This window comes from Dromiciops gliroides, chromosome 1, assembly GCF_019393635.1.
Source record: "Dromiciops gliroides isolate mDroGli1 chromosome 1, mDroGli1.pri, whole genome shotgun sequence".
NCBI lineage: Eukaryota > Metazoa > Chordata > Mammalia > Microbiotheria > Microbiotheriidae > Dromiciops > Dromiciops gliroides.
Genome location: NC_057861.1, coordinates 59,955,065 through 59,972,692, shown reverse-complemented (window position 1 = coordinate 59,972,692; position 17,628 = coordinate 59,955,065). Strand labels below are relative to the sequence as shown.

Below are 17,628 nucleotides of genomic sequence, written 5' to 3'. Positions count from 1 at the left end.
GTTACCATTGTTTCTCAGGTGTGATGTAGCCCTACAAGAAGGAATTAGAAAATTGGTTGGCAACTGTAACAATTGGAATAATGCCACCTGCTAGAGACCTACTGTAGAAGAGTTCCGCCCATGAAGCGAAGGTCTTTGAGGGCAAGACCAGGAGTCTTTTCTTTGGTGTCAGGAAGTGACACGGGCTAGTGGGAGGAGGAAGGAAGAGACTGGCGCTCAGTCTCACTCTCTTTCCTTTGGACTCTGGTGGAGAGCGGAGCTAGAAATGCACTCTCCCTTTAATAGATAGGAATCTAGGCCTTTCTCTCTCTCTCTCTCTCTCTCTCTCTCTCTCTCTCTCTCTCTTTTTGGTATTAAGCATTTATTAAATCATATTAAATGTTAGTATAGAGGGTTTTTTTTTTGTTTGTTTTTTGGGGTTTTTTGGTGAGGCAATTGGGGTTAAATGACTTGCCCAGGGTCACACAGCTAGTAAGCGTCAAGGGTCTGAGGCCAGTTTTGAACTCAGGTCCGTCTGAATCCAGGACTGGTGCTCTATCCACTGTGCCACCTAGCTGTCCCTAATGTTAGTATAGAGTTGACCACATGGCATATAAACCAAACTGAAAACTCCCCAGTGCCCTATTTCTAAGAGAGAGAGCACACATGGCCTCAAGCCCTACATTACCTAATTAGGAGAGTGCTCACCAACCAGGCAGGTTCATACCAAAAGTGAGTTCCAAGATGGCATTGGCTAGGAGCCTCCTCTGAGCTTGCCTTTTATCCTCTTTTGATAGAGGCATGTCTCTACACACTGATCAAAGCTTAATTGGTCAGTGTCATTCAATTCCATTGATTGATGCGACTTGAGGGTGGTTCATATTAAAATGAGCTCTACAGTGATGATGTCAGGGTCTAGTGTAAAGACAGATTCCCTGAGGGCAAAGGTGCTTTCAGATAGGTGTGGTTTCTATCTCCTTACTTCACCGAGCTAGTCACAAAGAGCCTCATCTCTAATGTATTTTTTCATTGGCTCTGAAAGAGACTAGCTAAAGTTCCTGAGCTAAACATTCCAAAGTGTGTGTGTGTGTGGGGGGAGGGCCACCAAAAAAAATTTATTAATAATTATTTTCTCACACTGCCATGATAAGGGAACTTATCCACAGCATTCAAAACTTCTCCATTTGCTGTTACTAACGGTTCCACATATGGATGGTGTGATGCTGACTGATAGAGCACCTGTGTTTTCTTAGTATTAATTGTTTGGCCAAAATTATCACAAGCAGCAGAGAATTGGCACACTTTCCCAATCACCAATAGAGTGAAACAAGACTGTGTGCTTGCTCCCATGCTTTTTAGCACAGTTTTCCACGTTGTTAAATGCCTTCAATGAGGATGAACACAGCATCAAGGTCAGCTACCACAAGGATGGTAAATTCTTCAACTTGAAAAGGCCATAAGCCAAAACTAAAGTGGAGGGAGTATTGGTACATGTGTTTTTGTTTGCAGATGGTTATGCACTCAATGCAGCCTCTGAAGCTGAGGTGCAACAAGTCTGAACAATCCTCAGACTACAAGAAGGAAGAAACTTCTCTGATTGTTTTAGGTTCTGATTACTTCATCTTTTGAGTTCAACTTTGATCAGTTCTTTGCCCTTCACCAGGACCCTTCTCAATCATAATGTAGGTAAAGATGATTATTTTCTCATGAATCCCAAGACAAAGGTATCCTAATTCCCCATCATAGCTGGCATTTATGTAGCATCTTGAAATCTGCAAAGCCCTTCACATACCTAACTTCATTGGATTTTCAAAATAAACCTGTGAAACTAGATGTTGTTGTTATTATAATTTTCATTTTTACACATAAGGAAACAGACTGAGATGAGTCTAGTGACTTCCCCAACATTACAGAGCTACTAAGTATCTGGGGCAGGATAGGACCCCACATTTTCCTGGCTCCTAATCCAGCACTATCCATTACATGATTCTCAGCTTTACATGGCAGAGAGCTTATTGCGAGTTGGGCCTTTGAGATCCAATATTTTAGCAACCTATATTCCCGCAGCTCTTTATCAGAAACCTCTGGTTCTAAATTCTATTCTGGGAAAGGTCCATGACATCTAAAGCAAAATTTCTTAAAGTGTGGGTCACAACCCCATATCGGGTTGCATAACTGAATGTGGGGGGTCATGAAAAATTTGGCAACAATAAAAGGTTATGCATACCTATTTTATATACCTATATACCCGGGGTCACGTAAAAATTTCTTGGGTGAAAAGGGTCGTGAGTAGAAAAAATTTAAGAAGCCGTGATCTAAAGAAACCAACATTTAGAGGCTGAACCAGAGATGTCCTTTATGACCAGAGAAAGCCTTCCTAACTTCCCCGGGGCTTGAGGGTGCAGACCAGTCCATGCTTGGGCTTCAGAGTAATGGAATCCAATACTCCAAAGTCCTGTCCTGGGATCATCTGAAGCTCCAGCCTCTGAAAGAGTTTGGCTATCAGCACTTCCACCTCCATCTGTGAAAAATATTGACCAATGCAGGATCTTGGCCCCAAAGAAAATGGAAAGTAGGTAAAATTCGGTTTGAAAGCTTCAGGACTGAACCGGTCTGGATTACAAGTCAAGGGATCCTCAAAGTAAATCTCCATCCTGCCCATTGCATAGGTAGTGAAACATAATGAGGTGCATCCTGGGATTAGAAGGCCATCATCTACCACAAAGTCCTCCAGCCACCGTACAGTTCCTGTAACAGGAGGATATAATCTGAGAACTTCTTTGAGAATCTGCGAGAGGCACTGCAACTTTCCGATGTCTTGATATTCAATGTTTATTTTGGAACCAATAACTTCATCCAACTCAGCACGAAGTCGTTCTACTATTTCTGGATGTCGTTGCAGTTCCATTAATACAAATAATACCTGATTGGAAGAAGTTTCAGATCCAGCAATGAGAAAAGTGACAAGATTGTCCACCAGAAATTCATCATTTGTCCCTTCTTCAGCTGCTCCTTTAAGCATTTGCATCATGACATCTGGTGGGAACTCTTGGTTATTCTGCATGGCTTCACGCCTGTACTTGATCCATTCTTTTCCCACCGGACGCAGAAACCTTATGCTCTCCCGGTTCTTGTTTATCAACTTCCGTTTCCCTGGTGAAAACTTTGCAAAGGGAATTCTGGCCAGAGTCATGCCTGTGATGATGTTTTGTATTGCAAGAAGAAATGGCTTCTGTTCATCAACCAAAGATTTAAACTCCATTCCAAAAAATGCCTTAGCAGTTATGGCATAAATGGTCGAGCATATCATATCTTGCATGCATACTTCAGTCTGCCCATCAGCCTTAGCTTCCAGTATTTCCATCATTTGCTCTGCTTTTTCATTGATTGCTCGCATCAAACTCATCAAATGACTTCGTTGAAAAGCTAGATCAAAAATTCTCTGCTGCTTGTACCAAATTTCATGATCAATTTCTGACACCAAACCTCTCCCTAAAAATCTTTCTCCAAACAAATTCTGTAGATTCAGATAGATTTTGGGATCCTTTTTGTATTTGGGGGACATCAGGAATACCTTAATTAACTCAGGACTTGTAATAATCACTGAGACTTGGTGTAGGATATTTATACGTACAATTGGTCCATATTCTTTGGCCCATTCCAAAAACACAGCATGTTGAATTTTACCGTCCTTTTTTGCTCTTATGAGGTAATATATGTGTCCAAATAAAAAACTCTCTGCTCACTCCTCACCAGTCACAGCCGCGTCTGCCCGTCATCATTCTCCAGTAATACATCTCAGCCGTATTTCCATCCCCTCTCTCTCTCTTTACCAAATTCTTATTCTCCTTAATAAATGCTTAAAAGTCTAACTCTTGCTAAAGCTTATAATTTATTGGCGACCACTCATTAAATATTTTAGACAGACTAGCTAGAATTTTAGCCCTTAACACAGACAATTTTGCTTCTTCAGAGGGCTTGCATTTAGGACCATGAGATTTCTAATTGAACCCCCTTATTTTAAAGATGAGAAAACTGAGACCCAGAGCAGTTAAGTGATTTGACCAAGGTCCTTGGATAATGGATTTAACCTTTAAAGGTAATCTATAGGCCCTCAAATCCAACACTCTTAGTTTGTAGATGAGCAAACTAAAACATAGAAAGATTAAATAATTTGCTCAGGGGTACATTTTAGTGCCTGAGGAAAGATTTGAATCCAGGTCTTCCTTACTCAAAGTCCACCACTCCATCCACGGTGTCATATTGTAGAATCAGGATTCAAAACCAGGTCTTTTGATTAAATCCACTCAATTCAATCCCAGACATTAGAGAACAAAGACAAAGGCAAAACAGTGCCTATCCTCAAGGACCACATATTCTACTGAGATCATTGACCTGAGCTTCCTTCTTCTAGATCTTTTCTTCGGAGTGACTGCTTTTGTGTCTTCCCCACCCTAACAATCTATTTGTGGAGTAAGGGCATCCCTCCAAAAGTCCTCAAGCATTATTGGATAGATTTTCAGCTTGACTAACTGGTTGTATAATCTGGGACAGGTCATGTCATGTTATTATTTCCTATTTATAAAATTAAAGAGTTCCACTTAACAAACTTTAAGATCCCTATCTATTCTAACTTTCTGTGCTTTTCTGGAAGATGGAAGCAATTCTGAAGGAGACAGGCATATTATTGTCCCAATTTCTGAAGGAGACACAAAGGGCAGTTTTGTTACCATGTGTTAAATTTAACATTTTTTTTTGTGGGGCAATGGGGGTTAAGTGACTTGCCCAGGGTCACACAACTAGTAAGTGTCAAGTGTCTGAGGCTGGATTTGAACTCAGGTCCTCCTGAATCCAGGGCCGGTGCTTTATCCACTGTGCCACCTAGCTGCTCTCTCATATTTTTCTTAAAAAAAGAAACTATATTATAGAATTTCACAGTTTCATATAAAATCTTCTTTTTTCTATTCTGATATATTGACATTTCATTATTGTTAATTTTTTAAAGGGTGATTTGTTGAAGTCAAGATGAAGATATATAAGAGAGGTAATATCTAAGGTCACCCAGTTATTAGCGAGGTGGGAAAGATTCACTCTCTATTTTGTGCATCAAGAATTCTCTTCAAGGGTTACTGGAGCTCCACCAACAGCCAACATGGCATGGTGGAAATGTTGATAGATTGAGCATGAGGACACCTAACCTTGATTTTCAGGTCTTGCACTTACTACCTCTATGACCATGGGTAAAATAACTCACTTCACCCCATTTGTAAAATTAAAGGAAGAGATGGCCCTTTATATGTATATGACTGTGTGTTGTAAGATTATACCCCAAGTCTTATCTTCAGAACTGATAGAATACATGGGACTAGTCAGCCAGTGGACTGAAAAGACATAATTAAAATAAGAAATCTCATAGGGAAGGAGATTACTAATATGCTTACTATCTTCAGCATGGTTCTGTATCCTCAGGAAAGATATAGTTCTCCAAAATTCAGCTCAGAAAGGTCTCTTTTCTGCAATTTTAACCAATCAGTGGAAATGGTCACAATATGAAAAGTCTGATCTTGAACTGAGACATAAATGCATTACATTTTTACTAGAAAAGACTTTCCATGTTCATTGTTGTTCAGTCCTTCAGTCACGTACAACTCTTTGTGAACCCATGGACCATACTGTCCATGGAGTTTTCTTGGCAAAGATACTGTAGTGGTTTGTCATTTTCCTTTCCAATGGATTAAGGCAAACAGGGTTAAGTGACTTACCCAGGATCACAAAGCTAATAAGAGTCTGAGGCCAGATTTAAATTCAGGTCTTCCTGACTCCAGGCCTAGCACTCTGCCCACACGTTCATAAAAGGAGTTATTCTTCCAAGTCACCATCCCATTGCCATCTCCCTTAGACATCTCATTATATATACATCTCATATGTATATGTTTGATTCTGAGAAGTCTTGTTTATATTCAATGTATCCCTAGTGCAACATTTGCCACCATAAAAGTTATACAGTTGAATGAATCTGTTGAATGAATGAAGGACTACAGGGTAACACTATTTATAAAAGCAAGCAAATAAGACATATGGAATACTGTTTTCAGTTCTAGGAAAGACACTGACAAAAGGAAACGCATATAGAAAAGGGAAACAATGGTAGGAGTGATGGGCTGGAGTCCCATTGTCTCATCTCACTTAACTTTTCTTGATCAAATAAACTAGATCTGAGTATAAATAGGACCTGTACACCACCTAGAAGCAATCAAATCATTGTCTGAGAAACCTGATCATATCCTGAGGTACTTATAAAAAGAAGGAACTATCTCTGCACTGAAGAGTTTCTTAAAGCCTGGAAGTAGAGAGGGAGAAATGGGGCTATACAGAGCTTAGCTGGGAAGAATTAGGAACCCAGGGGTCACCAGTGAAAGAAGAAAGAGAAGTTGAACAGAACTGGGGCCAAGGAAAGCCATTGGCCCTACAGGCAATGGAGCACAAGACTCAGACTGAGGTTAGCAGTTGCACTTATCTACTCAAGGACCAAGGGAAGTTCCAAGAAAAAGGCATATTATTGTCCCAATTTAATTTACTCCCCCCTCACCCCATGCCTATTTGCAGACACTGTAATATAATTTGCTGCTTTGTTACCTAAACTTTTCTAAAAATCTGAATTTTGTCTTAAAGAACAAAAAAGTTTAAAGGTTGGCTAAAGATAGATATAAATGTCAATTAAGCCAGAAACCTTAATTTCTACCTAAATCTTAGGAATTTTCTTAACTGGGGGATTGGAACAATTGTAACAGTATTCCTAACTTTTTGACTAAAGTAAACTCCTTAAAGCCACAGAGAAAGGAAGCACTCGAACCTTAAGGGCAGCTAGGTGGCACAGTGACTTGATCACCAAGATTAGAACTAGAAAGACTCACCTTCATGAGTTCAAATCTGGCCTCAGAAAATTAATAGCTGTGTGACCCTGGGCAAGTCACTTATCCCTGTTTGCCTTAATTCTTCCTCTGTAAAATGAGCTAGGGAAAGAAATGGTAAACCACTCTATTATCTTTGTCAAGAATACCCGAAAATGGGGTCATGGAGAGTTGGACATGGCTAAAAAAATGACTTAACAACAACAATGCAGTTATCTCTTTGATAGAAACAGTGTGTCTGCCTCAGTTGGCAGGATACATTATTCAAGTCCTGGGGCCTTCTCCCCAATCTCCACCACTCCTTCCTTTTCCCTGCTGAGTTAACAGTTAACTGGTAGAGTATGTTTCTCTCAGATAAGAACAAACTACAGAATCCAAGCCCTAAAAGCTTATTCCCACTCCCCCAAATTTCCCTTCTTTTTCTCTGATGAGTCAACAGAGGTTTTCTAAAGTTAGAGAACAAAGGATTGTAAAATCTCAGGGTCCAGCTGTCCCATGAAGCGGGGGCAGCAGTGGTGCCACATCTACAGGAGGTGGTCTATGTGTTTAGAAGTGTCCATGAAGAATGTGAACCCAGATGGGGGAGGGACCTTGCGTTAGATCTAGGATAAAAGAAAGAACTCCACTGGAACAAATCCACAGTACCTAAAAAAGGGGTACTTGTCTGTCCTTGCAAGGTCGAGAAAAAATGGCCCCCAGACCAGGGGTCTTGTCTCAGTTTATCTGTTTCTTACACTCTTCCACATTGCTGGGGTTAGGGACATGGCGCTTCTGCAATCTGGAAAATCTGCATAAATTGTTTTTGGTCCTCTCTTCAAAACAGAGAAGTCTATTTTTTTTTTTTTGTTTTTTGAATGACATGTTAATAGTACCTTAGTGTAAAATTTGAGTTAAATATTTGGTCATAGGCTCTGTGTGGTTGGCTGACCTTTGCGTGTCATCTCTGGCTTTCACAAAATTCTCATTTAATTTCTTATGCCAACCCCCAATACACTGAAACAGAAATGGGGAAAATTGTGATGTGGAAGGGATAACTGTATTTTCACTGGACTTAAAACAAGTTAATTATTGTACATGAGTGTTACATCAAGATTAGTTGAAGGAATGAGGTTAGTTACTTTTGGAAAGTGAATATTTAGGGGAAGCCTGATAATTGACTTCAAATATTTGCAGGTCAGCTTCATGGAAGAGTAATTAATATTTTTTTTCTTGATTTAGAGGGCAGTAGACAGAACTGGAGCAATGGAAGAAGTTGACAAGAAGATTTAGACTTGAGGTAAGGAAAGAGATAGGGACTGGACTTGTAATTTCATTAGAACTTTCAAGTAAGGAAGTGGCTTCTACCAATGTAGGTTGACATCTCCTCAGCAACTTTTTGTCTTAGAGAATAATCTAGAGAACCGAGAAATTAAGTAACGTGCCTTGGGTCATCCAACCTACTAGCTCTGGTGTTAGAGGTAGGACTTGAATGTGAATATTCCTGGCTTTGAACTGACACTCTATTTGCTATGACACTTTCCAGGGAAGGAAAAACTTTCTAAAATTAGAGCTATCCCAAAGTGGAATGGACCGATTAGTGGGAATCTACATTATCTGTCCAAGTGCCAAAGTGAGTCAAACTTAAGCCCCACCCACTCCCCAATATTCCTGCTCCAAAACCTAAACTGCCTAGCCCTTGGTATCGCTGATTTTACCCCCAAGGCCCAGCCACACCATGATGACATCATTCACTTTTTTGCTGACTTGATTAAGCTTGACTAGAATTAGTCAATACTGGTAAGGTACGAGATTTTTCTTTCTTTTCTCTTCTCTTTTTTACTTTCTCTCTCTCTCTCTCTCTCTCTCTCTCTCTCTCTCTCTCTCTCTCTCTTTCTCTCTCTCTCTCTTTCCCTCCCTCCCTTTACTTTCTTCCTCCCTTCCTCCCTCTCTCCCTCCCTCCCTCCCTTCCCTCCTTCCTTCCTTCCTTCATTCCTTCCTTCCTTCCTTTCTTCCTCCCTTGCTCTCTCCCTCCTTTCCTTCTCTCCTCTTCCTTCTTTCAGAAATTTAATTTTGTGAAAATACATGATCATCATAGGTTTAGATATTGAAGGAACCTTAGAAGTTATCTAATCCAATCCACTTTATAGATGAGGAAAACAAGTCACAGAAAAATAAGTGATTTGCCCAAGGTAAGATTTGAACCTAGGTCCCCCTGACTCTATTTTACTATACCATGCTGATTTGAATGAATGGAAAAAACACACCCAACTTGTGGCTTCTAGGAACAAAGCAATGAGCTAAGTGCTGGAGATAAAAAAAAAAAAAAGACAGTCCTTTTTTCAAGGAGTTCATGGGGAAGATGACATATATGGAAGGTTTTAGCTCTAAGTCAGATGGAAAGATCCCATGGTCTTTAAGGTGCAGCAGAAAAAGAGATAGTAGTGTTTCTTCTTTAATGTCACTTCCTCTAATAAAATCGTGTCCATTTATGAGGTTGAACTATTTGACAGTGTCAAGGATTTTGGTGACAAGAACTTTTTTTTGTCTTTCTTTTTTTTTATTTGAATAGAATTTTATTTTCCAAAATATATGTAAAAGCAAAATTTTAACGTCAATTTTTAAAAACTTTGTGTTCCAACTTCTCTTCCCCTCTCCATTCCCAGCCCCCTCCCACAAGAACTCAAGCAATTCAAAATAAGTTATATATGACTAGTCATGGAAAAATTCCCATATTAGCTAGTTGTGAGAGAAAACAGTCAAAAAAACCCCAAAACTTCAGATTAAGGAATTGTCAAAGAGGAAATGAAAAAAAAAAATTTTAAATGTGTTTCCACCTATTTTCAGATACTATCAGTTCTTTCTCTGCAGATGGACTGCAATCTTCATAAGTCTTTTAGGGTTATATTGGATCATTGCCTTGCTGAAAATAACCACATGCTTCCCAGCAGATCATCCCCCACTATTGCTGTTATTTTGTATACATTACATTTCACTCTGCTTCAGTTCATGTAGGTCTTTCCAGGTTTTTCTGATAGTATCCTGTTCATCATAACCTTTATATAGTACCTTAAGCTTGACAGAATTTTCTTCATAAAAGCCCAGCAAAGTAGGTACCATACGTTTTGCCATTATAATCAATCATCATAACTATTTCCCTCTATCCCACTTCCTTCCCATGACATTTACTCTTCTTTTTACCTATTCCTCCTCAGAGGTGTTTTACTTCTGACTCTCCTCTCCCTCACTCTGCACTCCCTTTTTTCACCCTTCCTTCCTTATCCTTTTCTCCTCCTACTTTACTGTAGGGCTAAATAGATTGCTCCTCCCAATTGGGTATGAAAGCTATTCCCTCCATGAGTCCATTCCAATGAGATCAGGGTCCCTGAGCTAATTCTGTGTTCTAAATTTTTCTTCCTCCCTCCCTCCTCAACCTTTCCTATGAGATCAAGCAATTCAATATGTCATACTGGTGCAGTAATGCAGAACATCATCTTCCTTGAAAGTGTTTTGCTTTTTACTGCTCTCTCCCCCAATCTGCACTTTCCTCCTTCCCTTCTCCTCCCCCCCTTTTCTCTCCCCCCCACCAGGGCAAAAATATATTATTATACCTATCTGAGTATACATGCTAGACCTTCTTTGAGCCAATTCTGATGATATTAAGGTTCACTCACTCCCCAAATCCTTCACCCTGTAACGATTGGAATGACGGCACCTGCTGGATACTTACTGTAGAAGAGTTCTGCCCATGAAGCGAAGGTCTTTGAGGGCAAGACCAGGAGTCTTTTCTTTGGGAGGAAGTGATGCGGACTAGTGGGAGGAGGAAGGAAGAGACTGGCGCTGACTCTGGGGCTCTTTCCTGAGGACGCTGGCGGAGAAGGGAGCTAGAAATGTGCTCTCCCTTTAATAGATAGGAATCTAGGCCTTTCTCTCTCTCTTTACCAAATTCTTATTCTCCTTAATAAATGCTTAAAAGTCTAACTCTTGCTAAAGCTTATAATTTATTGGCGACCACTCATTAGATATTTTAAACAGTTTAGCTAGAATTTTAGCCCTTAACAACCCTCTTCTACTCTCCTCCATAAGCTTTCTTCTTGTTTCCTTCATGTGAACTACCTCTCCCAGACCATCTCTCCCCTTCTCCCTCCCCCAGTTTATTCCTCCTACACCTCAACCCTATTTTCATGATGTCATCATGGATTAGTTAGGTGGCACAGTGGACAAAGCACCAGCCTTGGACCCAGGAGGCCCCAAGCCCAAATCCAGCCCCAGATATAAGACATCCCACCATGTCTGCCCTACAAAGAACAAAACATAAATGCTTTACAGATATCATCCCTTCATATTCAGTTCATCTCTGTCTTCTGTGAATTTCTCACTGAGATAGTTCTTATGATTTCAAAGTATTATCTTCCCATGTAGGAATGTAAACAGTTTGATCTTTTAATATCCCTCATGAAGTCCTTTTCCTGTTTACCTTTTTGTGCTTCTCCAGGATCTTGTATTTGGAAGTCAAATTTTCTATTCAGATCAGGTCTTTTCATCACAAACGCTTGAAAGACCTCTTTCTCATTAAAATCCCATTTTTGCCTCTGAAAGATTATACTCAGTTTTGCTGGGTACGTGATTTTTGGCTGAAGTCCCAGTTCCTTTCCCCTCTGAAATATCATATTCCATGCCCTTCGGTCCTTTAATGTAGAAGCTGCTAGATCTTGTGCTATCCTGACTGGGGCTCCACAGTACTTGAATTCCTTTTTTCTACCTGCTTGCAGTATTTTCTCCTTCACCTGGGAGTTCTGGAATTTGGTATAATATTCCTGGAGGTTTTCCTTTTGGGATCTCTTTCAGGAGGTGATCAATCGGTGGATTCTTTCAATTTCTATTTTAGCTTCTGCTTCTGGAACATCAGGGCAATTTTCCCTCACAATCTCTTGGAGGATGGTGTCTAAGCTTTTGTTTTGGTCATGGTTTTCAGGTAGTCCAATGATTTTCAAATGATCTCTCCTGGCTTTATTTTCCAGGTAAACTGTTTTTCCAAGGAGATATTTCACATTGCCCTCTATTTTTTCATTCAATTGGATTTGCTTTACTGTGTCTTGGTTTCTCATAAGGTCACTAGCTTCCATTTGTTCAATCCTAATTCTTAGGCATTTATTTTCATCAGACAGTTTTTTAGTCTCCTTTTCCATTTGGCTTTTCAAACTGTTGACTTTTTTCTCATGACTCTCTTGCATAGCTCTCATTTCCCTTTCCATTTTTTCCCCCTTTTCTCTACATCTTCTTTCTATTTCTCCTACTTTCTCTTTAAAGTCCCTTTTGAGAGCTTCCATGGCCTGAGACCAGTTCATATTTTTCTTGGCAGCTTTGGATGTTGGAGCTTTGACCCTATTATTATCTTCTTCTTCTGAGATTGTATTGTGGTCTACCTTACCCCCCAAAGAAGTTTTCAATGGTCTTCTGCTTTCTCTGCCTGCTCATCCTGGCTTACTATTTCTTGGCTTTTAACTCCTTCTTCAAGTGTGGCACTGCTTCCAGGACACACTGTTCAAGCTACAACATGGCCCAGGGGATGGTTGGGCTTCTTCTCAGCCTGCCTGGCCTTGCTTTTATTTTATTTTAACCTCTCCACCAGGGGGTAGGGGGGAGGGGGGGACTACTTCTTGGCTCCACTCCTGTTCTCAGCTTCACAGGGTCCCAGGTGTTTTGGGTTGAGGGGGGGCAGGCTTTAATCTCACCTGGCCTGTTCTCAGGTCTGGATATAACCTCAGGCCTAATTTACTAAGCAACCAACCGGCAAAGCTTTCTGTGGTGTGGTTCTCAGCTCCCGATGAGACTGCTCCCCTGCTCCCCTCCCCCACCTGGGTCTCCCGCCACTCAGGATTTCTTCCTGGTTCCCCACTGGGGTGGGACAGTCGAATCCTTCCCCCCAGTCCACTGGTACCCCTGCACTTACCTCCCCAGGCCAGCTGTTCAGCCCAACCACACGCTTGGTTCCATAAGATGCCGGTGCTGCAGCCGATTCAGAGGCACTGGGGCAAATTCCGCTGGTGGGTATCTGGTGTGTCAGCCCAATTGTGGGGTTAGGCTTTATTCATGGTCCAGCATGGCCCCCTGAAATCTATCTATAGCTGGAGAAAAGTCTCAGGTCATATTTTTGTGTGTTTTTCTACCACAAGGGTTCTTTTATTGCTATATTTGGGGTGATTTTATCAGGAGCCCTGTGGGTTTAATGTCTTTCCCCCGCCATCTTGGCTCCACAGAACTTTTGAGGGGGTCTTCAGTAGTCATAGCTGTAAGATTGAGATTATATTATCTGGTGGCCAATAGAATGGATAATTACGAATTAAAAACTAAGAATGGATGATGTACAAATTGTAGTCCTGTTGGCTTGGGTAGGGATACAGATTGGGAGAAAGGTCAATAACTTGGTAGGGCTGAGGAAAATAGTGAGAGGCATAAGAGCCTGGACCCTTCACAGCATATGTCAAAAGGACTGTATTTTGATCAAGGCAGATATGCCCTGAAAAGAGGTGAGAAGTAGATCATCATATGGACTCCATACAAGCATCATGAGGAATCCAGTAATATACCTGTGCTCAAGTGCTCTCTACTAACCCTGGAGTCACATTGCAGGGACAATGCTATAGTTCAGAAACAAGAGGCTCTCTATAACAGACTGCTTACCTATGGAGGAGTCCAGTCTGCAGGAGAAACTGTTAGTCAATTTAAGTCATCAAACATTTATTAAATACTATGGGCTAGGCAGTGTGCTAAGTTCTAGGGACGCAAATACAAGTCTAAAGAAAAACAGTCCCAGTTCCTCTCTCTCTCTCTCTCTCTCTCTCTCTCTCTCTCTCTCTCTCTCTCTCTCTCTCTATATATATATATATATATATATATATATATATTGCAGGGCAATGGGGGTTAAGTGACTTGCCCAGGGTCACACAGCTAATAAGTGTCAAGTTTCTAAGGCTGGATTTGAACTCAGGTACTCCTGAATATAGGGCTGGTGCTTTATCTATTGCACCACCTAGCTGCCCCAGTTCCCATATATTCTAATGAGGTAAGGCAGCCAATTTTTTTTTGGTGGGGCAATGAGGGTTAAGTGACTTGCCCAGGGTCACACAGCTAGTTAGTGTCATGTGTCTGAAGCCAGATTTGAACTCAGGTCCTCCTGAATCCAATGCCAGTGCTTTATCCACTGTGCCACCTAGCTGCCCCCTAAGGCAGCAAATTAGAAGGGAGCTAACAAGCTGGGAGTAAGATGTGTAGGGGGAAGGTACCCATTTTGAGGGTGTGGTGGTAAAATCTGGAGAATGAGGGATAGTTGTTCTGGAACCTTTCTCATAATGGACTTTCCATGAGGAACTCATCAATAGGTGAAGGAGGTCAAAGGGGCAGAGGGAAAAGGTAGGAGAAGCATGGAGGCAAAGTCCAGAGAATGAAGCATGGTTAAAGTGAGTTAGCTAAACATCTCAGTGAGTGCATTCAAGGCAGTGGTCCTCAAATTCTGTTAACTAATTCTCAGGTTGAGAATATCACAGGCAACTACACAGGTGGGAGACAGGTACTTAGAGAGCAGACTTCATGAAGCTTCACTGTTCTGCAAAGTCCTTTGATGTTATCCTGTTGTCACTTATTATAAAACCAAGAAATTGAGAAACTCCACTCTCTCCAGAAAGATGTGGCACATTCTTGGTGGGGTGGTGTCTGAATGGGAAGAAATGCTTACTCACTCTAAACCAGCTGAGATGCCCATTGTGAACAATGATACCACTCATACTCTCTCTTTAGTCTGCATAAATATACAAAGGCAATGAACCATGTGCAGGGTGGCTTCTGGGCTGTTTGCCAAAATAACTAGCTATTTATTGTTTATGTTACTTTCCATTATTTAATGTAATATAATGATTTTATTTTTTTTAGTCCACTTATTTTATTTTATTTTAAGTGTCTTTTATTTCTTATTTTCCCCTGGCCTGGGCCCAGTTTAACCTGGGACCAGGCCACCTACAGCAGCATTCCCAGATCCATACCTTTTTGTCTTTGTGAGAAGAGGGATGCATATAACTAGATCTGTACAGAATCATCTGGGCTGGTCTCCCTTTGGCCCTCATCTAGGGGATGTCATTCAGCTATGGAGCTAGCTGCCAAGGCCTAGCTAAATGACCAGATGATATCTAGATTGTTGTTGTTGTTCAGTTGTTTTTCAGTTTGACTCTTCATGACCCCATTTGGTATTTTTCTGGTGAAGATACTGGAGTGGTTTGCCACTTCCTTCTCTAGCTTATTTTACAGATGAGAAAAATGAGGCAAATAGGGTGAAGTGACTTGCCCAGAGTCACATGTTTAGTAAGTGTTTGAGAAAAGATTTGAACTCAGGAAGATGAATCTTCCCTGGCTCTAGGTCTGGCACCCTATCCACTGTGCTACCTAGCTGCCCATAAGTGTTTGCTGTTTAGTTATTTTCAGTCATGGCCTATTCTTTGTGACCCCTTTTTGGGGTTTTCTTGGCAAACCTACTGGAGTGGTTTGCCAGTCTTCTTCAGCTCATTTTATAAATGAGGCAACTGAGGCAAACAGGGTGAAGTGACTTGCCCAGGTGAAGCTGAGTCTCAACTCAGGTCTTCCTAACTCCAGGCCTGGCACTCTATCCAATCTATCCAGATTATCAGACAAGAATTCTTGATCCTTCTTCATGGCCCAGAAACATTGGTTATGCTTCTGATATCCCAGATATTCAAGAAAGACATCAGGGTCCAAGTCTTTATCCTGAGCTACTGGGATCTCAATGTCAGAGTATCGAAGTGAGGACCTCTGTATCTAGTTCCCAGGTAGAAGGCTGGTGTCTCTCCAAGAAGGCAAATACCTTCTCTATGTCTTCAGCACTGTTGTGTTTATCACTTTAAATAGAACTAGAGCATGACTAGGGTCATTGTTCACTGAGAGGGCCTTAGCTAACTCAGAATGAATAAGCACTTCTGATATCAACTCCACCCCAACAAACCTTTTTCCTGGAGAGACTTTGGTTTCTCAATTACTCCCTTTGTACCCGGTTTGTGACAAAAGGGTCATTATGGGGCACTTTTTTTCTGGAATTTCCCTTGGACTGTGGGATGCCCATTCTGTTCCATGTATGAGCTCTGTCACATTCATGTAGATATGACTTCCTGACCCTTGAAGTATTTTACACGGTCTGAGGACCACTGTTGGCCCTCCACTAATTCCCAGTCACTGCTAATTAACGGCAAACATCAAATTCTGCTGACTCATTCTCTCTTAAGCCCCATCACAGGTAAACAGTCTGTTCAAAGAGATGGGTATCTGAAGTCACCATCAAGGACTCAAGGACAGAGTTTGCTGCTGGATTAACTATGATGCTGTTTTTTAAATCATAAACGTATTTTATTCTTTTTAAATTACATGTAGAGATAGTTTTCAACATTTGTTTTTATAAGATTTCTAGTTTCAAATTTTTCTCCCTCCTTCCCCTCCCCCCTCCCCAAGACAGCAAGCAATTTGATATAGATTATATATGTACAATCACATTAAACATATTTCTGCATTAGTCATGGTGTGAAAGAAGAATTAGAGCAAAAGGGAAAAGCCTTGAAAAAGAAAAACAAAAAAAGCTAAAAATAGTATGGTTCAATCTGCATCTAGATTCCATAGTTCTTTTTTGGGGGGATTTGGAGAGCATTTTCCATATGATGCTATTTCTACCATGCATACAGCAAGTATCTCTGATAAAGGACTCATTTCTTAAATATATAGAGAACTGAGTCAAATTTATAAGAATACAAGCTACAGGGGCAGCTAGGTGGTGCAGTGGATAAAGCACCAGCCCTGGATTCAGGAGGACCTGACTTCAAATCTAGCCTCAGATACTTGACACTTACTACCTATGTGACCCTGGGCAAGTCATTTAACCCCCATTGCCCCACAAAAAACCCCCCAAAACAAACAAAACCCCCCCCAAACCAATCCCCAAAGAGAATACAAGCTATTCCTCAATTGATAAATGGTTAAAACAGGAAGTTTTCAGACAAATAAATCCAAGCTGTCTATAGTCATGTGAAAAAATGTTCCAAAATCACTATTGATTAGAGAAATACAAATTAAAACCACTCTGAAGTACCACCTCACACCTATCAGGTTAGCTAATATGACAGAAAAGGAAAATGACAAATGTTGGAAGGTGTGTAGGAAAGCTTAGACACTAATGTACTGTTGGTGGAGTTATAAAACAATCCAATCATCCTGGAGAGTGTATGGAGCAAACTGTCTCAGTTTACCCAAATAACTCGAGGAGACCACCAAGTCAAGCAGAGACAGATTTATTACATCCTCATGAGGACGGGCAAAACCTAATTACACACTGAAGTCTTGCAAAGATATGCCCAATCCTCTAGGTTTTTATAGTAATCTTGAAAAGGACTGTCCCCACGTACACCTAGGGTGGATGAGCTCACAATCTAACATCCAATCCTGTCTCATTCAGGGTGCGTGTTCAGCTCATGATCAATGTATGGAGACATGCATACGTGTTCCAGGAACAAGGGGGAAAAGGGGAGGGGGAACAAGGTCAAACCAAAGGAAGAGGAAACAGGGGAGTGACAGTCAGATGTTTCAGATCTCACAGTTCCCACTGACTCCTCTCTCCAGGCCCCTGTCTCTAAAGATATTCAACCTGAATAACAGGAAGAGTCATTCAGGTGCTTCAGCATTGTTAAGGATGACAGGGTTAAAATTTATCTTC

General features: G+C 41.0%; 1 protein-coding gene across 1 annotated transcript in view; it reads right to left on the bottom strand.

Moving 5' to 3' along the window:
- Positions 1-2,170: 2,170 nt before the first annotated feature.
- Positions 2,171-17,628, bottom strand: part of LOC122745193 (cholesterol 24-hydroxylase-like) — a 67,658-nt gene continuing 52,200 nt past the window's right edge. The window contains exon 2 of the mRNA XM_043990407.1: positions 2,171-3,717. Within this exon, the coding sequence (XP_043846342.1) occupies positions 2,357-3,717 (1,361 nt within the window). The 3' untranslated portion in view covers positions 2,171-2,356. The remainder of the gene's footprint in view (positions 3,718-17,628) is intronic.